General features: G+C 37.1%; 1 protein-coding gene across 2 annotated transcripts in view; it reads left to right on the forward strand.

The window, feature by feature from the left end:
• The window catches only part of STXBP5L (syntaxin binding protein 5 like), a 188,719-nt gene that overhangs the window by 84,414 nt on the left and 78,318 nt on the right, over positions 1-25,987 (forward strand). For both annotated transcript variants that reach the window (XM_018074685.2, XM_018074686.2), the window contains exons 5-7: positions 7,794-7,928; positions 16,975-17,038; positions 23,891-23,974. In XM_018074685.2, coding sequence (XP_017930174.1) covers positions 7,794-7,928; positions 16,975-17,038; positions 23,891-23,974 — 283 coding nt within the window. The remainder of the gene's footprint in view (positions 1-7,793; positions 7,929-16,974; positions 17,039-23,890; positions 23,975-25,987) is intronic.

A 25,987-nucleotide genomic window follows, 5' to 3' on the forward strand; every position in this document is an offset into this window, starting at 1 on the left:
TTCATTTGGGTTTCTTTGCAGGGAACATGTTGCCTCATGTAAAGCAATTAACTTTACTGGCTCTTTTTTTAAAACATTGATCGCTACAGATGACTTTGCAAGGACTAAGCTGAAGTAATATCTTCAAGTGGTACTACAATTTGCAGGTATTGATAGTTCAGGCAGGAAATAAGCACATTTGTGTGTGAGCTAAATGATTATTTGTTTCACAGTTTTTAATTGTAAATAGTTTGTGACTTTCATCAATAAGTTAGAACTTATTGCTAGAGATTATTCACTGAGTAGTTATAAATTAAATAGTCACATAGCTCCAAATTTGATGGAAAAATAAAGTTCTAATTATTACACTCCTCATTAGATACTCTTCACCTACCAAATCCTGTCCTAACCTTTATTTGCTGTGTATGCAGTATAGTACACAATCCTTTTGGATTTCAGTAAAGCTTTTGATACTGTCTCTCACAGTATTCTGCGGGACAAAATGTCCAAAACGTCCACAGCTGGATACCCATCATGTGGTGGGTAACAATTGGCTCACAGGTCGAGCACAGAGGGTAATAGTCGATGGGGTAACATCAGACTGGTGACCTGTCACTAGTGGAGTTCCACAGGGCTCCATCTTAGGCCCTGTGCTCTTCAACATCTTCATAACTGGCTTGGAAGGGATACTTAACAAGTTTGCATATGACACAAAACTGGGAGGAGCTGTTGACTCCCTCAAAGGCAGGGAGGCCCTGCAGAGAGACCTTGACAAATCAGAGGACTGGACAATCACCAACCATGTGAAGTTCAACAAGGGGAAGTGCTGGATTCTGCACTTGGGGTGGGGCAACCCTGGATGTACGGACAGACTGGGGAATGGGATGCTGGAAAGCAGTGCCATGGGAAGGGACCTGGGAGTCCTGGTCCATGGCAAGTTGAATATGAGTCAGCAGTGCCCTGGCAGCCAGGAGGGCCAACCGTGTCCTGGGGGGCAGCAGGTAAAGCATCGTCAGCCGAGGGAGGGGATTGTCCTGCCCTGCTCTGCACTGGTGAAGCCTCACCTTGAATATTGTGTGCAGTCTTGGGCACCACAATATAGAAAAGATATTAAACTATTAGAGTGTCCAAAGGAGGGCAACAAAGATGGTGAAGGGCCTTGAGGGGAAGTCGTATGAGGAACGGCTGAGGTCACTTGGTCTGTTCAGCCTGGAGGAGACTGAGGGGAGACCCCATTGCAGTTATAACTTCCTTGTGAGGGGAAGAGGAGGGGCAGGCACTGATCTCTTCTCTCTGGTGACCAGTGACAAAACCCAAAGGAATGGCCTGAATTGTGTCAGGGGGAGGTTTAGGTTGAAGAAAAAGGTTCTTCACCCAGATAGTGGCTGGGCACTGAAACAGGCTCCCCAGGGCAGTGGTCACAGCACCAAGCCTGGCACATCAAGAAGCATTTGGACAATATTCTAAGGCACACGGTGTGATTTCTGGGGATGGTCGTGTGCAGGTTTAAGGGTTGGACCCAATGATCTTCGTGGGTCCCTTCCAACTCAGAATATTCTGGGATTCTGTGATAGTCTTAAAACAAAAAATATTTGAGCAGTCTGTATAACACTCAACTGGAAAAAATCCAGAGACAGAAATGCTCATGCAGTATTTTAAGAATATGATTTACCCTAATATTCCTCTTGTGTCCAGATATCCCTAAATAGCAATGGACTTTACCCTTTGTTATGCTGTCACCAAGATCTAGGGATCTAATGCAATTTATGAACAGTGTGTTTTTAGTTCTACTTCACTTCTTCTGCAAAATTAAAACATAAAATAAGATGAACTAATAAGATGAACTAATAGATTTTAATTCAAAATAAATGTTAACTGATGATGCTAACAGAAAATACATGTGAAACAGAAGATTTTCCTAAATTTCAATTGAAACTAAAACTAAATCGCACTTATAAAAAACATGTGGACCACAAGTATCAATCTCAAAGGCCCATTTGGTTCATTCACTTTCTACTAGGATCTGTGTGTGTAGGGTTACTATAAATTTTTGAAATTATGTTGTGTGGTATTTGAAGAATCCAGTTTGAACAGGAGAAAGTTTCATGTTGTGATATAGTATTACCAAGACCCTGGAAGAAAAAACCTGTCCAGATATATTGCACTGCTCTATATTTCATTTGACTGTTAGTCATGCCAGTTAGTTATTTAAAGCATTTCCTATGCTCTTATGTCAACCTGAAAGACTGTGCATAAACTTCAAGCAAGTTAAAATAAGAGTTTCATTTATACATTGGAATTCCTGGTGATGGAGTTCATCTTGGAATTCTGCCTTCCTAGGACTTTCTGGTATATTACAGCACTCCATGTTGCAGGGGAAACATTGTTATTATTACTATGCACAGACCCAGCTCACATTTATCTGGGGAACTGCACAACCATCTGCTGCAAACACATCGCATCATGTGGATGGCAGGCTGCTAGAATTGCTGTTACTGTACATGTTTTTTACAAGTCATATATAGCTGATGAACTCCAAATTCATATATAGTCCAGGGAGAAGATTAAATACCTCCAGAGACCAAATAGCTCGTAATTTACATCCTTTGCTTGATCTGCTGGAAATAACTCCTTTTCTTCATTGTCTATAGCTTTAAACTGTGCTGTTCAGGCACTTCTGGTCAGCTATAAATTGCTTTGCCTGAATATCTGTCTATATCTCCTTTTATGCATTTCATGACTTAAAGCAATAATCTCAGCTCGAATGTTCCCTTCTGAACGGACAGAAAAGCAAGCTTACACTTTCTGAGAATGCTGGCTATCCAGAAGCTACTTCAGAAAGCTACTGGAGAAGAAGGGACACTAGAAGACTATGGTCTTCTTTGTTTTGTATTACTACTGTTCAAAAATACCAAAACATTAAGGGAGTATGAGGGAAGAAAATTAGTTGGGTGAAAGGAGGGAGACAAGGACTGATAGAAAGTCACAAGACACCCTCAGCAACTGTAATTTCCACTGTTGGGGAGAAGAAATCCTGCAGAAGTCAAGAAGGAAGAGAAGGGCTTATGCAGTGGTTTTCCACTGTTGTCAATATTCATTGAAGGCTATACAGGCCACAGATTCCTCTCAAAAAAGACCTGCTTTGAAAGAGGACCTGACAGAACATCAGCCAGTCACTGGCTAGTACCAGGAATGATGGTTCTATCAGGTGGCAAGAGAACAGCTTGTGGTTATGACCAGATGAAGGAAACAGCATAAATTAGAGGAGAGTACTGGAAGTACCAGAGAATTCTGAAGAAAATTCCTCAAGTCAGGAGGCAAGCCATGATAACAGTAATGAAAAGGTAGATTTCTGATTTGCATAACCTACTTAAGAAGGTGATCAGCTTTCTCAGCAGCTGAATTCATCCATGCTGGGACAATGCACTGTAAATTGGATGTAAGACAGTGGCGGTACCTCAGTAGTCACAGGGAGCAGAGAGCTAGCCCAGGACCACAACTGGTGTGCCTTGCAGCTACTGGACTTGCTTCCTGTCAGCTCCTCATATTCCCAAGTTAACACTCCTTTATGTTTCGCCATTTTCTTTTGCTGTAAATCTGTGAGATTTCCATATTGTCTGAGAACCTGGACAGTGTAGTTTATTTTGGTAGGATTCTGAGAAAGAGTTCAAGCTGATGTTTGTTTTCTGTAGGAACTTACAGAAACTGAACTCTTCTTCCAGTCAGTGCTGGGCATAAGAGCTACACATGTTGAATGCTTGTCCATATTTAAGATTACCTCTATAAAGGGAAAAGGCATCATATAAATTTAGTTGCAGTTTTGATATCAAGGAATAAGAAATTAAATAATTAAATTGGAAAAACTGTTTATAATTTTGACAAAAATGCAATTTTTGCTCCCCCCCCTTCACCAGCTCTCCTCACTTTCCACCAATAATAGTGTTCCAGCAAAATTTTTCATACTAAAACTAAGAAAACAAAAATAACAAAGCAGAGGCAGAAAAAAGTGTTATCCAAATTGGGGGTTTATTTTTTTGTTGAGAAATAAGATTAATGTAATAAAATAAAGATGATTTTAAGTAATCTCAGAGTTTTTACTAGTACTTTAGAGAATTTAGCACTCTAAATTATTTTAACACTGTGGTATTCTACTAATATACAGTGAGGTTTTTTTGGCCACGATTGTTAGACTGTAAAGTGCTGTGATTTGCTGAAAAATATATCTTTTCAAGATTTGCTAGTCAGAATAGATTCTTTTCTAAAATGAGGTTCAATTTTTTGACAATACCGCTTTCAGTTATTCCATTCTCTTTCTTATGTTGCTTACATAATTTTGGAAGTGTTTTCAGGACTTTAGGAAAAGAGTTTTTCATAAATTGTGATTTAGGTGTTTTATTTAACACCTCTTGATTTTTTTTTTAATATTACATTCTATATCCTGTTTTGTGCTTTGAATACATTGGAAAAACAATACAATGTTACAGACTAGTCTGGCAGAATAGAAACACCTTTTTGGTATCAATTAATGTTTTTTACTATTTCTTATAATGATCAATGAGACTCATATTGTGGCTTGCTGCTAAGCATATATAATATCCTCATTTCTGACTTTCTGTTAAGTGATCAACACTGACCAAATTCTCAGGTCTCCATTTAATTGGGTTCCATGTTATCTCGATCAGATTGACAATGTGATTAAATTTTGTCAGAAGCACTTCATCCTGGCATCACAAATTACTACAACCCCTACCTTCTTAAGAAGAAAAACAACCTTTCTTTCTTTCTTTCTGGCTTATTGACTCTTTTTTGTAAAGGCATCAAAGGACATCTTAATTTGCTTGTGGGATATATGACTAATGGAATCATATAATAGAATGCCTTTCATCCACAGTGAAAACTGCAGTATGAGACTTCATTGTTTTCTCTTGAAGAAATCATTATGTAATTTCAGTACTCACTGAAATGGAAGATGTTCGTTAAAAATCTGAGTCTTGCTTCAAAGCTTCCAAGCCTCAAAGTCAAGTTAATGTTTTCTGTAAAAGTGAAAAGTCAATAATACATAAAGCAGTTTGCATTTAATTTACATAATGTAAAATCAAAGTGCCTCAGGGAAGTGCAGAGTTTCCTGTGAATATGAAAATCATATGGCTTTGTTTGGTGAAACCTAGCAATATATTGTATTAAAATGCCTAGTAACCCCTATGCTCTAATAGGTTTGTTACATATCTGGATTGTCTGTAAGGGAATAGCATTTTCTTATAAGCTCACATATTGTAGAAGGTTGTATTTCATAATGTCTAATAACAGTTTGGTTAAACAATGAAGACTCACAGGGTAGTTTTCTTTGTGGAAGAAACAGCATGCAGATTAATTTCTTGTCTGACTGTCCCATAAATTTGTTCAAACAAAATTAAATTATTTAAGAGGAAGTAGCTGAGCTTAGGAAAATATTTAAATTTGTGGTCATTTTCTTCATTCTTTAGCAATATCTAACTCTCTTTTGGTCCTTCATATTGTATATACAGACTTAGTACCAACTGGTGTCTGGGATTTCAGATAGGCCAGCAGGAAACTAAGTCTAGTAACTTATGGCCTAACTACTTATTAGTGGTTAATACTTTAGTCCAACTTTTCTTTCTGTAGGACCTTGCTCTTAGAGCATTATAATCTTGAAATATTTAACCTAAGGCAGGCAAATAGAGGACATGCAATATCTGGGAATTTAGGCACCGACATAGTCTGATAGGGAGATCATAACCTGGAAGCAAATTTCAAAAAGGAGAATCACATAATCGCAGAATATGCTGAGTTGAAAGGGACTCACAAGGATCAGAAAAAGCAGCCCAAAGCAATCTCATATGGTGTCTGAGATGATTTTGAAACTTTGTTTATAATCAAGGTGTTGGATTCAGTCTTGAATATCAGAGACCAAGTTTTCTGCAGTACCCCATACTGAAAAATAATACTGTCCTAAGTGGACTTGAACCTGCTTAGTCTGATGACACAACTGCAAGCATTTGGAGTAGCAGCTTTCAAGTTAACTAGGGTTCACTTTGTAACTCAAGAGTTTTTTTGTCAGTCCCTAGAACAGACACATTTTCAACACTTTCAAAGTCAAAAATATTTTCTCTTCCTGTAATTTAATGGTTTACTACAAGCAAGTGTTGAGCAAACATAAATGTTTAAGAGGGCTTATCAACCAGGGAAGTCTTCTATGGGCTGGGACCTAACAAAGCATCCATATGCTTTGCAGTGCAAGAAAGAAAAGAAGAGCTAGTATAGAAATGAAAGAAAAAACTGGACTAAATATGAATTTGACCAGCAGTGTAGGAAATGGTGCACCTGAAGAGAAAGCAAAAGAATTGGAGTTTAAGGAGAAGGATCAGGACATACGAGAAAAACAACTTTGCATTTGTAAAATTACAAAGTGAAAAGGGCAAATTATTCTTTGCACCTGTTATAAACAGAACAATAAAGCTAATAGCTTTAACTCCAGTAAGGAACACGTAGGTGTCATATACCTTCTGCAACTGTTTCTGTTGGACATGTGTTGATTTGACTGCACCCACATTATAAGTACTATGTTGCTGCTTGAAGGCATTTTCAGTTACACATACTAAAATATAATTCCCCATTCTCAAAACAATTATCTCAAAAAACTTAGTTCTCTTTCCACTAAAGGCATGGGAATTATTGCCAAAATTAGACAACTAATGGTAAAATTTAGTCCTGTACAGGTGGATAGAACAAACCTTTATCATACTTAAGTCTCACTTGAATCAACACTCCTCTCACTCTTCTATAATACATTCAGAAAGATTGCTTTACCATAAGAATGAAAAATTTTAAATACGTATGTTTTTAAATACTGTTTTTACTTTGGTAGTGGTGGAAAGTGTTAAGAATGAAAAAAAAAATCAAGTTTATATATAAAAGCGAAAAATAGCCTGCTTGTGGAAATGAATGATAAATATAATAACCTATGGCAAACCAAGCAAAATAACTGCTTTTTGTCAAAACTCACCAGTCTGTATCATAAGATTGGATTAAGTTTCAGTCTCTGTAGGTAGCATGCATTCCATTGTATTTTAGTAGTAAATGTTTTTTTTATCTCATATAGATGTAGTTTTGCTTTAATATCTATATAACTAAAATATGAAAGAAACCTGAATCTACTCATTCATCATCTGTGAAAACTTTTATGTATTATCATGAGAAATTGTTATGACATCTTTCCAAGATAATAAAGCATCGGTTCATCATCTTGTAAGAATAATATGAGTGTGTCTTCTATGGTAATTCAGTTTTGATAAATGCTTTTATCTAGGGCACTACTCTCCCAGATACCAAATAAATGAATGTTTACTTGTGTGAATTATGGTGTTACACTTCTGTTGTACAAAACATGAATCCCACTGACATCCATTAACTTCTGTTTGTTCATCTAGAAAAATTGCTTATTGTAAGAAAGGAAATAAGAAAACCCAACTCGAGTGTCTTGGATACTATCAAAGTGCAATTTATGTATCATGGAGATAGACTTACTTCAGTGCTCAAGTGATATGGCTCTTTTTCCCCAGCCCTTAATATAGGCAGACAGGATGGCCCTGTTTTGTTTCATGTTCTCTTTTGTGATTTTTCTGGAGATGACCCCCCAAACTTGCACATTCTTCAGAATGCTACACCCGCTGGGCATGTTCTTCTCAAGTTATAAAATGAAAAGAATAATTATTTCATCTGTAAAAGTGTTAAAAAATATTGTTGACATGATAGTCGGTCACAATTTTTTGATGTTTTCTTTTTTTCCTTTCCAGGATTACTTACTGCCATCTACCTTTCCAAAGTAAATGGCTGTATGTTGGAACAGAGAGGGGAAATACACACATTGTAAATATTGAGTCCTTCATTCTTTCGGGATATGTTATCATGTGGAACAAGGCAATAGAACTGTAAGTGCAGATTTTCTTTCATTTGTGTCTGTGGTCTTTTTCATAGCTGTCTTAAGAATAATTTTTAAGAAATACTTGTTTTTACAAATATTAACAAATCTTTTGAAAGCCTTTTATTTCAAGGAGTGCATTTGCAGTATTAACAGGGCTTTTCCAGGACATTAGGAATTCAGATTTATGATAGAGACCATGTAACTATATTTTATATAAAAGTTATTTGACAATCTGTTTAGCTATGAGGTTCCATGAGATACAGCTAATCATTAATCTCCAAAATTCAGATTTTGCTATTTTTATGAGGGTAGCTTGATCACCATCTCCTCCATTCTATGAAAAGAATAATGAAGTATATTGGCACTAAGACTCTGTGGAGAGCTTTTCTTCATTGAACTGTGGGATCATTTAGATGAGAAGGGACTGGAGGTCTCTAGACCATGTCTCCTGCTCAACACAGTGCCTATTTCAAAGTTAAATCAGACTCATCAAAACCTGATGAAGTGATAGGAAAGGTAGTGAGTGCCTATTAAATGATAGTTCTCTGACAGGCTAAGCCAGGTTCCTGTCGTGGGTATGAAATGGAGGGAGACATATAAAAGCCTGAGTAGGATAAATCTGTGCTTCCTGGAAGTAAAAACCTCAACAGAAACAAAAACCTCTTTCTCTGTTGTTTCCTCTGTGAAATTCCAGCAAGAGGAACTGCTGTGAGAAAGCTCAAAGTACTTAATGTAGTTTCTGGAACATCTGCTTCATGTTGTAACTACCTGTAACCTCTGGTAGTAAACTGAAATTCACCAGTCTCAGTGAACCAAGAGAACAGGATCTAAGAATAGGGTTACAGGTCTAGGGTTACAGGCTGTGAATCTAATTCTCTGTCCCAACCAGAGATCACATTGGTAGCAACTGCAATTCTCAAAAATTCTCCCTTTCCCTTTTCTTTCCCCACTGTTATTACTGACTAATCACTCTGTCCCTCAGATGTCTCACTGATGCCTCACTTTGTTTCCTCCCCTTTTTCCCCACCAAACTTCATAGGCACAGTCATAAAAATGTAATTTTACCTTCAAAGGAGAAAAAACCCATGGATTCAAATGCAATCAGGATTCAGTCTGCTGGTAAATCTACAGTCCAGTTCTAAATTTTGGAGTGTTTGTTCTACCCTTGTAAGACTTTCCTCAGCTCTGCTTAGTAATTTTGGCTGCAAAAAATGCTTTTGGAAAATGTGGTTTAACTAAAACCACACTATATTCATTTTGATGATTTTTTTGGAGTCAGAAGTATCTTAATTATTTTTTCTTTCTCACTTTGTTTTGAGGACGTTGACATATTAGAGGGGGTATTGATTCCTGTATTTTAAAATGTATATATATATATTACACTGAGTAGGTAAATGATGTCTTTAAGATTTTGAGAACAATTTTTGGTTTGTGTGCATTTACAATTTTCTTTCCTCCCGAAATCAGGATGTTTCTATTCTGTATAGAAAAAAATCTTGGAGTTTTATGGACTGGAAGCCTTACACCAAATTTCACCTCCTAATTCTTTAAAAATTATTTGGGATAAATCTTTTTTTAATTTTTTAATGGCCACAACAAACCTTTTTCATGAGAACAGAATAGAATGATGCCTCTCAGTGCGTGGGGAAAAAAGGGCTGCTTTCTAGCAAGCTTCAGTACCGAGTTGTTGGCATAGACTAGGTGCTGAGAAATAAGATACCTCTCTAGAACCTTTAAGGAAGCAAGCTGCCTCTCTTAACTGTCCACTTTGTTTTGTCTATGTAGGAGCATACCTAGATTTCCCAAAATTTTTCTTCCATAAATTGAGAAAGGTAATGGCAGCATAATAAATAGGCCTTGTCACCTCAAGTACTTGGAGATGCTTCATGGTTACCAAAATAGATTCTTTTTCTAAAAAGCTAGTTTGCCATTACTGTTTTGGTGACAGTTCAGCATAGGTATTCATTCATTACTGCTTCTGGTTCTACCAGCCTTACCAGTATAACTTGATCCCTGTAAGCAATGTGCTTACCTAAAAAGGCTGTATCCTCTCCCTTCAATCTCATCATGTACTTCTTGCTATGGAATCAAGGACATCATCCTTGCATATATTACACAAGTAGACATGGGATCCTCTGTGTCTCCAGATTAATTTCTCTGCATTAGAGTAAGAGGCTGGTGGGAGTAATGGTGACGTTTGCCACAGTAACCACCTTTTATAGATGCTGAAGTTGAAACTGGGTGACTTTTCTCAGTAAAGTAATTTGAACTCTCTCTGGTAATAAACTATAATGTCTCTTCCAGTACTATTGCTTTCTGGTAGGTGAAATGGAACTTAGATTAGCTTCTAAAGGGAATGTTATGAACTTTAAGTGTACTTTATGATGATGAGATTATGATAGTAGACTTTACTTTAGAATAGTACTGAGAAAAATTTTATTTTGAGCCATGAATATATTCTGACTTGATAATCTTTTTTTAATCTTTGCATTAATTTCACACAATTTTCACATATTTTTCACATTTTAGTATGATAGAATCATAGAATAGCTCATGTTGTAAGGCTCCTCTGGAATTTTCCAGACCAACTTCCTGCTCACAGTAAGATCTGCTAAAAGACCGGGTTGTTCAGGACTGTATAAGTTCATAGGGCCTGTTATGTTAGGTACTTTCAAAAATGAAAGAAAACAGGAAAACATATGTATATAAACTTCAGGGAAACCTGAAAACCTTACTATGAATGATGTAAGAGGCAATAGTGCTGGTAACGTTTTTAATTCCGAGATAGATTATATAATTTCAGAGCATGAGATTAGTTTGAAGATGTTACTATTCTCTATAAGGGTTGGAAGGGGAGAGTTCACCTTTTGCACAAACATTTCTGTCAAACTTATTGTCAAGAAAAGACTAGTAAAAGTCATTGTTCTCCTGCTATTTTCAAGTCTTTAGTTTAGATGGAGTGCTTTTAAACAAAATTTTTAATGTGTCAGGTTCATGTGTCATGTGTTCAAACAAGCCTGGAATTCATCCCTCTTCATGCAACTCTCAGCCAGTTCTTGTCTTTCTTACAAAACTCCTCATTTTCTATACTGACTTGTATCCACTTCTAATGAAATCTCTGTGAATTTTCATAAAGCAGCTTTAACTCAGTTGTCATTAGGATTTCAAGGCTTTACAGTGAAAACAAATAGGAGATTGAACAGGTTAGTTTTTTTAAAAAACTGAAATGCTTTGACTTTGTAATGTTAAACTACATATTACCATACCTAAGTCACTGTAAAAACAGATTATAGCTCATTTTGTAAGAATACAAAAAAAACCCAGTTGAAATTCCAGTTCTCTGAGTTCTTTAGAGCATGGTTGAAGAGAGCCTCCACATACATTGCTAACACTATGGGCAAGGTAACCTGGAGAGGTATTCTGATACTTGTGTGACCGTTTCCACCTTTGGAAAACACCTATAAGTTGCATTCTAGACTTTCATCATGGACCAGGTTTGTTCCTTTAAGGTCATGATGACATTGCTCAGTAAGCAATATAATAGATGGTATTGCATAAGAGAAAAAAAAATGGAACATAGAGAACAAATACAGCAATTCATTTTAGTCTGTTCATGGACTTACCAATGTTTCAACCCCGCAAGGAATTTCATCACACTTCTCGACATTAATTCATTCCAGAGAACGTAACCCTCATCCTCAGGAAAAAAACAAACCTGAGTCAGTGAGGCCCATCAAATGACTGCAAGAATTGTTTTTATTACAGTGATTCTCTTACAGTGAAAGACTCGGGTGAAGAGGCATGGTAGTTTGAAGACTTGAAGGAGAAACAGGTTTGGATGTAACATTTTTAGACTTTGCATATGATGCAAGAAATCTGATCACCTTGTCCTGCATGGCTACTTTGACTTACAAAGTTGGCTTTTGGTACAGGTTTTTTTGTTACCATTTGTGATTTTATTGCCTACTTTTTTATCAAAATATACTGAAAGATCTGTATAGCACTATATTTTTGAGTGATGGTGGGTTTATGACCTGTTTAGGAGCATCTAGTAGAGATATATGTCAAAAAGATGATTGCAATACCTATTTTATCCTAGGGACTTTTGTCTTCTTAAGTAGGAGAGATTATTCAGCTATCTTAAACAATGTCTAATATTAGTCTAATGTTAGTGAGAAATTAAGGCCTGAATAGACTAATAATGCAAAGGAAACATTAAATTTTTTTTAGAGTGTTTTCAGTGCTGAGTCATAACTGATTCTAGAAGATACAGCAAAAATTTCTTTCTTAAATCATGTGCACTCTCTATGTCTCAGTGGACCTGGCCTTGTCCAGAGCTGAAAAAGGACACAAGCATATGGATACCAATTCTTGTCTCAGGCATTTCTGTCATCTCATGCATTATCACTGCTTCAGACCACACTGAAGCACCTTTTCAGCTAAGAATTAATAACTCAAAACTTTTTCACTGGTCATTTCTCTGTCATGTAGCAGAGCTAGTCCTTTGCCAGAGGTGTTAGAGGCTCATGATACTGTTTGTTTTTCTGCTGTCTAATAAGTGAACAGTTTCTCTCTTTTCCCTCCTAATGTTTGGAAACAGACCTGGAAGAGAAAAATAGTCAATGAGCCCAGCATGTCTCCATTTACTCCAACTACAGTGAGATTGATTTTCACAGCAGCATCATACATTTTGGAAGTTCATCTGGTGTTGGAAAGGAAAAGAAGGTCTTAATATGAGTCCACTGAACTCCAAAAATGAAAAGTCTGTATTATAAGTTCCCAGTAAGATTCCAGTGTTTGAACACTCCACTATCTAATTAATGAATAACTGAAAGTTGGCAAAATTTTTGGAATTTGAAGTATCAAAGAATTGGGCAAATTGGAGCCCAGTTATGGCAGAGCCGTAAGGTGGTATTTCCTTTCTTAGCCCTTTCTCTGCTATCCGCATTTCCTACACTGGTGACTCACAGCCAGCAGTTCCAGAGGAGTGAGGGAAAGCAGCACACAGGAGGAGAAGTAACAGTCTGGAAGAATCCACCACCCTTTCTGTGTGCAGACCCAAATGGATGCAGTTTTTAATATTAAAAAAACACAAGTTACAAGGCATCCTTCTGGATATTTTAGAAAGTGTGTCTAAGACTCAGAGTTGCATCTTGGGGTTGAACTGATTCTTACTTACTTCAGTTCCCAGCTTTGATTCACAGTATGGCAATGATGAGTCTAACTTGTTCTTTTAAATTTCTCTGTGGCTCTACCAATGAAAAAAGGTCTTAAAGTCCCTGGTGCACTGCACCTTTGTGGAAAGCACAGCTGCAGAAGATGTATGACTACTGACACTACAGAAGTATCTGCTTATGCATATGTTTTCCTCAGCACTGTCACATTCAGTCAACTTCAACTCCATAGCAATGACTAAATAGATGTTTTCATTTTTTCCCTCTCCTAACGTCTTCTATCACTTTCTAAAATCAAGTTTTCATTCTTCTCAGAAATAATCACAGTACTTCTATAATTGTGCAGGCTATTTTTATTTTAAAAGGAGAACTGTTTTGATATGAGTCTATTTTGTCATAGATTACTTTTGCCTGCTTTAAAGGTTGTCTCAGTATTTGAAGTTCTTACAAGAGTATTTAAGTAATTTGATTTCTTAGAGTGCATGAAATGTCCCAGGATGATTGAGGAATACATCATCTACATATTTTCCACATTTTACTGGGTCCAGATTATAACATTGCCAAAGACTTCTTTTTGAGCTTTCTAATTTTAGAATAAAATAATTAAATAAAAGCTTCCATCCTTACAATGAAGACTGTTTTGAAGGCTGTTTTACAGTGAATGGTTTCTTAATTTCAGTCCTGTTCTGAGTAAGAGTTAAATTTTACACCATACCCACTCTCTCATCTCCCAAAATGAACATGCACCAAATAAATTAATAGCTGCTGCTGTCAGGAATAACTTCTAATGAAGTGCAAAACAGCTCAAAGTATCAGTAGCTTCTTAGCAAACTTCTACTTCTGTACAGCTGTCATGGGAATCTTTTGTTCCATTTTTCAGTTCTGCAGTCTGTTTTTGTGGACTTAAAGGTCAGTGAAGGCTATGAAATGTTGCAAACTTTTGTATCATTAGCTCATACTTTCTTTTTGCTCAGTTGAAGGTAGCTTTTGTCTCGGGAATTTTTTATTGCAAATCGTTGCTGATATTTTTTGGACTTGACCTTCTTTTCTTTTTTTTTTTTCTATGTATGGACTTGGCTTCAGGTTTTATCCTTCTTGTGTCTTTTCAGAGCTTTTATTTTCACAGTCATTCTCAGCTACTCAATACCCCAGCTACTATTTGGGAATGAAAAATTCTCTGTTCAGCTATTTCACTTATGCCTTATTTTCACCTACTGATTCTTCTGTATTTTCCTCTTTCTCAAGGAATAGGATATAGTTAGTTTTTATGCAGTTTCCCAAAGCCAGCTTGAAGGAATGACTATACTTGAGTATCTGGCATCAACAGCAGTGTGCTTTACTCATGGTAGCTGCAAATATGGTAGGTTTTCCAGCACCACCTCATCCTTTCCAGGAGCTGTTGGATCTCTGGTTTTGCATATAATATACTTCAGTGGTGTTTTTTTTCTTTGTAGGCAGTTCCACAATGACAGTGTACAACTCTCCAGCCTCCTTGACAACTCTACTGTAATAGCAATGAGGGGAAATGGAACATTTTATTTGTACTGAAACTACTTCAGGCAAAATGGTTTTTGTGTGTAGACATTTTCACGTGCAGCATAATTTACTGTATGAAAGTAGTAATTACTGTATCTGTAGCTCTGATAGTGTTTCACAAGTTCTATAAACTAATATTATTGATATAATATAGTTAACTAAATAATTGCTTCATTTAATCCTGCCTGTAGTGCAGTCATGATGTCTACCCTTGGGAGAAGTTGACCGTAGAGCCCAATGCCTGGCACTCCTTTTACAAGCAACACTTCTCTAGGGATCCAAAAGATATTGCTATTGTTTCTGTTTACCCATACCTTACTTGAGGACACAAGAAGAGCCAAGTGGTAAAGCACTGATCTGGCTTTGGCAGACTATTTCTGGTATTAGTGTGGCACCAAGGATTGGATATGGGTTCCTAGCCACAGTCCTGTACTAGAAAGGAGATGACATCACTTCAGGAGAAGCAAACCAGAGAAGATTTATCATGTCACACCCTCTGTATCCAGTCATAGGGCAGGTTCAGAGTAACAAGGAAAAGGTCGTGTAGAATGAAGGAAGCTGCAGTCCTTTCATGCACAGTTTTCTTCCTTGCTGCATCCAAACTCATGTTACTTCGTATCAGGTTATCCTCCCACAAATCTCTCTCCCAAGATGGGACTGTGCAGGTTCATCCCAAAAACAAACCCCAGACTTTGTGCTGCATCTTGTGAATATTCCTTGTTGTGTAGTCCAAAGGGGAATCAGTTTCGATGCAAAAACTTCAGTTGCTATGAAAAAAAAAAGACCAATGTTTCTTGGAGCCCCAAAAAGGCAGTGCAGGACTGCCAGGGAATATGCTCTACACTTCCAAAAAGCTTCAGGAGCATCTGTTGTCATCTGTGTGTGATCTTATCTATGATGGCACATGTGAAATTAGTTTTAGTATATGCAACTATTTGAAAAAGATCCTTTCTCATTTCTCGACAGAGTTAATGTTATGACTGCCAAACTTAATAGACGCTTTACTTCCTCTTACCTGTGTATAAACAAATCTGGCCTCTGTGAAGCAATCAAGGAATTTGTTGTGGGTGGACCCTGGCTGGTTGTGATACCCTCCCCCAGCTTCTCTCTCACTCTCCATCATCAAGAAGACAGGGAAAGAAAATAAAATGGAAAAGTTCATGAGTCAAGGCAAAGACAGGAAGATCACTTACCAGTTGCTGTCAATAGACAAATCAGACTTGACTTGGAGAAAATTAATTTAATTTATTGCCAGTTAAAATAGAGTAGAATGGCAAGAAACAGACAAAACCTAAAACGTCTTCCCTCCACACACACGTTGTCAACTCCCCTCCTTCATTCCAAACTTCTCTACCTCCTTCCCCCTGAGTAGTGCAGGGGGATGGGGAATGGAAGGGTTTGGTAGATCCATTACAGCTCCCCTCTGCTTCTCCTTCCTCCTCATACTTTTCTCCTGCTCCATCATGAGTCCTTCTACAAGCTGCAATTTCCTCAGGAAATATCCGCCTGCTCCAGTGTGGAGTCTTCCACAGACTGCAGGGGAATCTCTGCTCTGGCACATGATTTGTGTTTTCTGTCAGGTGCTAGACATTAATAATTTTCAGTAGCAGTCCCTGTACCAAGTTGCATACAGCTTGTTGGTACATGTGACAAAAAAAGAAGGGATGGTAAGAACAGTAACTTTATATAGGCTTACCAAGACTTGTGGGATGGGTCTTGTGGCTGTGGAGCCTCACTAAACGTGCACTGTGGCTATAACTGTATTCATTGTTCTAAAGATGTATAAATCTCTACAGATTAGACAAAGGCAAGGTGCTCCATTTCTGAAATCCCGCTGTAATAACGCTAAGAAGCCTCCCGATAGAGCAGTGTAGGTGAGGTTACTGAAACCCTGTCATTAATGAGATTGGAACTTGGTGAGTCATGTTATAAATATTTTAAATGAATCCAGTGAAGACTTTGCAAATCCTTGGCAGATTAGCCTTGAAACTGAGCAAATGAGGAGGGAGGGTCAGAACGAGAGAGAGTAGAGAATATAAAAGGCAAAAAAACCTCAAGAATGGAGGCGGGGGGAAATTATTGTAATAGGAGGAATAGTAAGATTTAAAAAAAAAAACACAGAAGAAAGGATTAATTGACAAAGGAGAATCTTTGCCTATAATGGCAAAAATAGAGGAGAACCTGAAAAGATGTCAGTAACTTCACCTTCCCCTGTTGGGCTTTTTACAATTACTTTTAAACTGTTGGAGGTAGATGTTAACACACCTAGAAATTAAGGTAAGCATCTAGCTCTTCATACAAAAAAACCCAATTCACAGATTTTAATTGATTTTTGTCTTGCAGATCCACAAAGACTCACCCTGGTCCAGTTGTACATTTAAGTGACAGCCCAAGAGATGAGGGAAAAGTGAGTACAACTAATGGTATAAAACTTTGCAACATTTCATAGCCTTTCATTTATTTGCCTTGGTAGCTCCTTCTTTTTGGTTACTCACTAATTTTACCATCTGCTTTCTTTCTATATTTCCAATTCACTTTAACTATTTTACAGTTTTTAAGAAAAAATTATCTTTGTACAAAAAACTATACTTTGAAACATATAACCATCCAAATTGTTCATGATTAAATAAACTTGACTTGGTATAAGTAAGAATTGACTGGAAACTGTATCATGACTTCAGTACTTGGACAAGGAGTTTATAGTAGTTTATAGTAAGTTTACATAAGATAGCAATTCTTTTCTTATACAAGAATTTTAACTATAGTAATCTACATCTGTTGCTACTGTTTGCTGTTCTCAACTCTGTTCACAAAGAGCTGCCCATAGTAGGAATCAAAACATAGAGCATCAGGGTTGTGACTGATAGCACTAGGAAGCAAAATCGAAGTTTGCTGGCTTTATTTGTGTGGCAGCTGAAATATGGTCGACAGAATACCAGTTTTAATAGAGCTTTTTCGTTTATCCATTGCTACTCATTTTTTTAACATTTTGCCAATGTGGAAAAGGGTTTTTAACTCTCTCATTGGTTTTGGTAATTTCTAGCAATTGCATTTTTTGTGTATTTATAAAGTATTTCATCTTAAAAATGGTGTATCTATTTGACAGTGTCCCTCACATAACAGCTGATGGTTGTTAGAAACTCACAGCAGGTTGAATTTTTGATACTGATATGGGGGATATTATGCTGAAATTATGAGTACCTAGAAAAGCACTGATGACTACATCTGGTTTTCATTTGCATTATGTGTCCTTGGACTTATCCGTTTTGCAAGGTGAACTATGTACAAATGGTGTGCTTGTGAGCTAGCCCTCCAACAACTTATATGGGATCTCTAAGCATTTTTAGAAGAATCACAATAGATCAAGCAATTTAGAATACTATCAAATAAAGTAATTAAACACTGTGAAGTGTAGTGTTTTAGCCTCAAACAAGAAGCCATCAAGAAATGCTATTTAACTATCTATGGCAAAATACCTGAAAAAAATAAAGGTTTATTTATGAGGCATCATTCTTGTTTGCTGGCAACAACAGAAGCTCATGATGACCTGGGTACCTAAAGTACACAGTGTAGGAAAAATGATATGAAAAGAAAAAGTTCTGTTGTGAGTGAACATCTCTTACAGGAATGTCATGCACTTGTGTCCAAACAGAAACCTAAAAATATTTTTCAGCAGAAAGAGAGAAGATGAAAAGGAGTCAGGAAAGGGAGTTAGAGGAGAACTGGCTCGGAAATACAAGTGCTTGTTGCTCAGAGGGCACGTGGGAGATATCTGGACAATGATGAATTCCTAGCATACTAACAGCAACAGCAAAATCAGACAGATGCCTATGAAAAACAAAGATTGAAAATTTATGGGGAGAAAGAGTAGAAAACGTAAGCTATACTGAAACCGTCCCAGTGCATCTCTTTGTAGCACTGATAGATTGAGAGTGGTGTAAAGAACAAATTGGTGCTAACAAAATACTTGCAGATTTGCAGACTGTGGCATTGTTAGTGTTTGATGTTTACAGGAAGACATCAGTAAAAGGTACACACAGATGTAAGAGAAGATCCAAGCAGTAAATCAAAAGACATAACTCTAGATAAAAAAATCCAACAGAAGAGAAAAATATTAAACTAAATTTTTCAATTAAGTCTCAATAAACTTTGTTTGAAAGAATGAAGAATAAAACAAATATTATTCAGAATGAGGAAAAAATGAAAAAAAAAACCCCAGCTTCTGGGATTTTGCTGTTCAACATCATCATAAATAGCCTAGAGAACAGAGTAAGCAGTGCTGTGATCAGGTTCGCTGGCCTTTAGGAGTCTGAGAAACTCAGCAGTAGAATGGGAGGTCATTTGCAAGTCATTTGCAAGTATTGAGTGTAAATGATGAGAAGTGATATGTGAAGGGGAAAATATTTATGACTTTATGTATTAAACAATGGGTCTGAGCTGATGATTACTGTTTGTTATCAAAAGCTTTAAGTAATGATTGATAATTCAATGAAAATTTCAGCTCAATGCTCAGTAGTGAACAATAAAGAAAATCAAAATTAGGCATTATCTGGAGAAGAATAGAGAACAAAACAGGGCTATTAAAGAAATGCACAGCTGATCTGCCGCTGAACACTGAGTGTAATACTTCTCCTTCTATATCTAAAAAGAACATAATTGTGCTAAAAGAGAATAAACATGATTTTCTATATGAGAGACAGCTTAGTGAAATGGGAAAATTCACTGTGGAAAAGACCTAATTGTGATTCCAAGTTTGAAAATCTCAGTGATATGAAGAGGATGGAAACAGCTCATGGTCTCTTTCAATACAAAAACTAAAAGAATATCAAATGAAGCTGACAAGTCAGATTCCAAACAAGCCAATTTAGTACTTTTTCATATGTGCAATGGGTAGAAGCTATAAAACTTTGTCCAAATGCTGTTGTGTTGCTGAAAATTTATATTGGTCACAAAGAAGATTAGAAAAGTTAACACAAGAGAAATCAATTTGAGGGTAACTGAAGAGGTTTGCTGAATTCTCATAAAAAGTTCATAAAGGTAAGGTTAAACAGAGCCATGTGTAGATAGGGAGATGGCTATATTGGAATTAGAAAATTACTTAGGCTGAGAGAATATGAAAGAGTATGACAAGTACTTGCCCTCTTCCCTTATTGTTATTTGGTAGTTACTCTTGGTCAGTTCAGTACAAGATACTGTGACAGGTAGACCTTCTATTTAATTTAGCCAAGTTTATCTTAGAGCTCTTTGAAGATAGGTCTATATAGTCTGCTTAGCTTCTCAGCTCCAAGTTAACCAAAGACCACCAAGAGGTGTTGGTGGGAGAAGTCAGACTCCCCACATCACTTCCTGATAGGCAGCAGATGAAAGTGTTGTTTGCATATGTTTCAGGAATTAAATAGTAGGTACAAATGAGTTGTAATCATTACTCAAAATACAGATATTCTTTTCTCTACAAGAGTACTACTCTACAAGTACTCTGCAAGGGTTCAGTGGTATATCCTTGTCCGGGATATCACAAAATAGTTTACAGATCTGGGACTGTTCCACTGAAGTAAGTAAGTACTTCTCCTATGTGCACTGAGCGGTTCAGAGTCCTAAAACACAGTCAAACCTTTCCAAATCTAAGACAATCATAAGATCTCTTTTTGAAAACCAGCGAAATTTGTGTGCTGACAGTATCTTAATGCTTTTCATTAAAGTTCTTGGAATTCCTTCAAGTTCCAGTTTATATCCGTGACTCGTGATCAGGTTCTTTGTGTCAAAAGAGTGAATGTAATTCCAGAAGACTTCTGCCATTCAACATTTTTCCAGAGTGCCCTCCAGGCAAACTATCTAGGCAGACTTTGGAGACAGTCTCTTTTATGAATCTAGCAAGCTGTGGCTGGAAGACAGACATCAAAGAGAATTTGGGCATTTAATGTGTCACTGAAGAACAATTTGGGGACCTAGTGATTAAATTCGTTAAATATAACTGTGTCTGCCAAATCAATGAATAAGTGTACATTAGGAACCGACTGAAGTGCACAGACATTTATAAGTGGCAGATCTGTAGCAAACATGATTTTTCTTGCTGACAAAGGAAAAGACATTAACTGCACTGATCTGCAGTTTCCCAGCAAATGGAGAAAGTTTAATAGGAAAAGGTTTAATGTTATTAATATTAGCTGGTGGACTAAACTTCCTATCTCTGAGTCTGAGTTCTGAGATCTAATAATACCTAAATACAGCGTGCATTTGGCAGGCTTGTTTGTTTGGGTTTTTTTCTCCCAACTGTTTTTTGTTACCAGGACAAGGAAGGGGCTTGCTGGTATGTACCAGGATGCAATTAGTTGATTGTAGAAGAGAAATATCTCTACAATACCATCATCAAAAGCATTTCATGAAAAAAGATTTAAGTTAAGACGTGGAGCAACTTCACTAGACAAGGAAGATCTTGCCAGGTCTTCTCTCTCCAAGTTCTGTCCAGCCTTCTGCATGTTTCATAACCTAGTAAAGTATGAGGAATTAAACTGTGCCAGGAGAGACAAGCTGAAGAGAAATCTTCGGGGGGGTTTCCATCCTGGACTTCTTATACATGTATTTTTCTTCTTTGTATATGTTTTCCCTTCCAACTGCATTTATGGATGTTTTACTTTTTACCTCTATTACAAATGTAAAGCTTGTCTTAGAGATCTCTCAAGTGATCACCTTGGCTGAGGGGAGTGCAAATGTTTGAGTTTCCTATGGTTCAGCCAGGTCAGAGTCCAGAGCATCATAAATATACTGGCAATGAGACTTACCACGTTCACCCAGTTGGAATTGTGACTTGAGCATCATACCACAGTGTTAGTAGTAAAGCAGCATGACTACCATCTGAACAAAAAGAGAGACTCCTGGCTATGCTGAAAATCTGTTAACCTTTCAGTTTACTCCCTGAAATCACAACACTTTGTATCTTGCCATTCTGTAGTGCTGTTGCGCATTAAGCATTTCAGCAGTAGATCAGGTGAAATGTGATCTCTGATATAAGGTATTTAACCTTTTAGTAATTAGCTGGAGCATGATTTCTTTGGAAAAGAGAGTGACAGAATTCAAAAGACAAGCTTGCTTCACAAGGGAGAAAGTGTTATTAAGAAACAGGTCACACATACTAAATATTTTTCTATTCCTTCAGTTTTCTGAATATATTTGTACAAAAGCTGAGATGAAAAGAGTACTGGTAGATACCAACTGGTTTGGTACTCAGCTGTAACACATTGGTGCAAGTGTTTGTTATGATGATAGTAAGGAGGGCACTCAAACTCCATAACAAATTGATTAAAATATCATTTTTGGAGTTAATACAAAAAGGATGGTGGTAACCCCAAGTCATAAAGCACTGGATGAACCCCTAGTAAGAGCACATCACACTGTGTTAAGTTCCCTCTGTGAAGAGGCTTGCCAGCATTTTGGTCTTTGGAGATCTCAGAGGGTTTTTTTGGGGAAAAAAAAAACCCTCTATCCATTTCCACTGTCAAGCAAAAAGATGTTCACATGAGCCATACTGCCTTACATTAAGAGAAAGGCAAAGGCACAAAGGTGCTGTAATTGCCCTTAGCAAATGGGAGCTGCCTACAGGCTTCTTTAGAATTAGCCAGCTACGTTTATCTTGTGGCCAAGGAATATGTGCAGCACAATGCAGGCCAGCTGCTGTGTGCAACACAACAAAGCACAGCACAGGCCTGCACCTACTCAGGTTAACTGCTGTGTGGATCACTAACTCCTGGATGTACAAGTGACTTCCGTTTGGGATCACTACACTTACAGTGAGAGCAGCCGCAGTAAGACACTCCTTTGTTCACTCTCTGAAGGGCAGCCTATTATCCCAGAATACCATATGGCATTCTGACATGGGTGACATCCAGTTAGCTGCATGCTTTCTGACTCTGCCACAAAACCCCACATGGACCCATCCAGAGCAAAAATGCTAAATATTCTGGAATTTCTCCAGCACAGTTTAATTTTTTTTCAGGAGCATAACTCTTAAGTAATCAGGTATTGTTTATATTCAGGTATTAGCTGTAAATAATTTCCAGATTAGCTACTACCTCTCCACATAAGGAATATTCTCCTGGCAATATAAAGAATCATATCTAGTAGAACTGAGAGTATTCCCAGGCTCTTTTGTAGCAGTATGATGTATCAGCTATACTTGGAAAGAAAGTGGTGTTCTGTTTAGCAGCCCAGACAAGTTTCATTTTTATGATTTATGCAAGCCAAAGTGAGCGATAGCAAAGATGCTGTTAAACTTTCACTGACTAAGAGATAATCTTGTCATTCTCCTGCTCAAATTCTTAATGTAGAAACCTTAAATTCTTGCCTGCATTCTGTGATACATGTGTTTACAGGCAATGAACAACTGCAGCTATCACTGCCAGTTGTATAAAATATTCTACAGCAGAAATGTGTGAGTCTGCCAGTTTGGTCGTTTCCAGTCTTCATATCCAGAATAGATTCTTAGGAAGACAGACTCTATGGGAAACAATTTCCAGGACATCTAAGTAGGCTAGACTTCATATCGTCCATAAGATCTGAAATTAATTGTGTTCAAATGAAGAGTACTCTACAGTGCCAGATCAATATTTCAGTTGTTTTCAATGGAGACAAGGAGAAAGGATTGTGTTCATTCTTATTTTTCTCCTGAGCATTGTTTTTCTACTCATTCATCTTTTCTCAAATCTTCTTTGCTGATGTTTCTGAGGTGTGCACAATGATATGATGTAGAAGAAGTAAAAATTGGCATATCAGTTAATTACTTTTTAATTATTAGGAAAGCAAGCAATTTATTCTCTGCAGGAAGAATTCTTCAAAATGTTTTTAAGCAATAGAAGACATAAATTAAAGGAATATAAGTAGCTGAATGAGAGTTTAATCTGGTCACATTTTGGTTTGAAGTTATTTAAATGGTTAGGTGTCAAACATTTTCCTCTCCAACAAGGGGCAAGGAGGGTAGGATCTGATAGGTACATGCTACAATCTTATTTTTTCAGCACATATGCAATTGTGAAGACTGTCCAGGCACATAATTCTCAAGGGGGAAAAAAAGGTGTGTAAAGCCATTTTTTTTCCCATATCACATGTTAAAAGTAATTTGTACCGAAAAATAATTTGAAAGCGTGGTATTATGTCTAGAGCAGATTACAATCTTGCACATCACTTTGGCATTTCTTTTCATATTATTCAATATTGGTATATACCTTCTGATTCAGAAACTGTAACTGTGTTTGTTTCCCTCCTCCAGCTGTTGATAGGCTATGAAAATGGGACTGTCGTGTTCTGGGACTTACGATCTAAAAGAGCTGATTTGAGAGCTTATTATGATGAGGTAAGCAATTTCCATTAATTCAGAAAATCCATTATTCAGCATCTTGCCATATGTCTTACCAAGCAGATGTATATTTGTCTTAAGGCATTGTTAGTTCTGGAAATACTGGTTGTGCTATGCTTTTGAGCAAATTATTGACAATACAAATCAAAGCCTGAAATCTCTAGTTCTGATGTGTTAGCTTCTCATGAGTGTACTATGACACAGAATATCTTCCTCTTGACTCTAAAAAGTTCATCAATTTCTGTGTGGGGATTCTCAGTTGAACAGAGTGTAGCAATGAGCTGACCTGAGATATAGCTACATTAGGAACTATAGAAACATCTTTACTATGTAGAACATTAATTAGAATGAAAGACAAAAGATTTTGTACAGCTGTTGATATTACCTACTACTTAAGATCTGATTAAATGGCTTAAAAAATTATAGTGTCATAGTTGTTTCCAAAATACATATATTTCTAGTTATTATGATTTTAGCACTAGCCCAACAGAAAAACATGCTTTGTTCTGCCAGTCCTTCTCTAAAGTTCACCATGGATGAATGTGAATGCAACTGCAACTGAAGGTAGAAAAGGACATTTTCTTTTAAGTGATCCAGGCAGTAATTGGTCTCCTGTAGTTCTCTTCCCTTTTTCATCTTGTCACTTCATTACGTGCAAGGAGTATACACATTTACTTCTCTCTAAAAAGTAATCTTAATACATCTGAATCCTGTGCTCTTTCAGACCTGCTTTCAGAGACCCATTAAAACTACTGTGAGCTTCAAGATTAAGTTTCTGAGCATCCACATAACAAATGTCTTAAAAGATAGAGTGTGAACAGGCCAGCACTTAAGCCTCTAGACATGCCCACTAAATTGTCTCTAAGTGACAGTCTGCCTCTGCACACTTGTGAAATTGCACCTGTTCTATTACTTAAGGCTGGATGACTTTTTCCTTTTACAAGTCTCCTGGGGGAGAGTCAAGTGTGTGTGTCTGTTCATCAGCTTTCCTCTCTTGTATTTAGAATGAGTCTACGTAAAAGAGGATCTTCATAATACTGTTTCTTTTTTTCTTGTTGAGACACAGTGGTTGGGTGTTGAAAATTTCTCATGCAATTTAGTTGATCCACATTTTTCAGTACTGTCCTCAGGAACTTTCTTTGGCCTTTCTATCAGTACCATACTTTCCTCCTCAGTGGTTACTTGCTGTGTCATTACTCCACTTAGTGCAACTTGTGCTCTCTTCTTATCAACTCCTGAAATAGCTGAAAAATTCTTATTTTGTTTTTAAAAGGGTTGTGTGACTAGCCATTGTACTTTATTCCAGACTTTCAGACTCCATGTTCGTAGTATTCCAGATATGCTATGATTCCCTTAGGGAGCCACTAAAAAGGGTTCTTTTTTAAATCCTGGGTCATATAGCTTTTGTGAGTCACAAATTACTTGTTCAGCACATGCCTCTTGGTGTTTAGTACCAATCCAAGTTTTCAAACCTAAGCCTCATCTTATGGATTGGTCACCAAAGATCACAGTTCAGAAATCATTGTTCCTGTTCCCTTTCACCATGCTCTCCGGACTGATGCAGCCTCTGTGCCCCACGATGTCTGACCAATCTTTCAGTATTGTTCTGGCACTGAGCCAGCCAGTTGCAGTTGCAGGGTATCTGTGAAGTCTCAGATAAATTACTGTAAATGTTCTGTATCTTCATTAAATACCAAAGTGTCTCTTTGCATGAGTTCTGAATAAAATTAATCCACCCTCATTTTTCTCACTGTCATTATACTTTCTTTAGCATCAGTTTTGAAACTAATGTAGTCCCCCCATTTAATGCTAAAAGGACTGAAGATCTCGTCTAACTCACCAGTTCCTCTTCTGGCATCTTAAAGGATCATCAGATAGCACTATCTTTTCTGGCTTATAAGTGGAGTGGATTCTTCTCTTTAGTATCAAAATTTCCCCTGGCACCAGGCTTCTGGATTAGCACTTGGTGTGTACTGTAACAGCTTATTTTCTTGTCTTTGATGGACTGTC

This window comes from Manacus vitellinus, unplaced genomic scaffold (genome assembly GCF_001715985.3).
Source record: "Manacus vitellinus isolate BGI_N305 unplaced genomic scaffold, ASM171598v3 scaffold_28_pilon, whole genome shotgun sequence".
Lineage (NCBI taxonomy): Eukaryota > Metazoa > Chordata > Aves > Passeriformes > Pipridae > Manacus > Manacus vitellinus.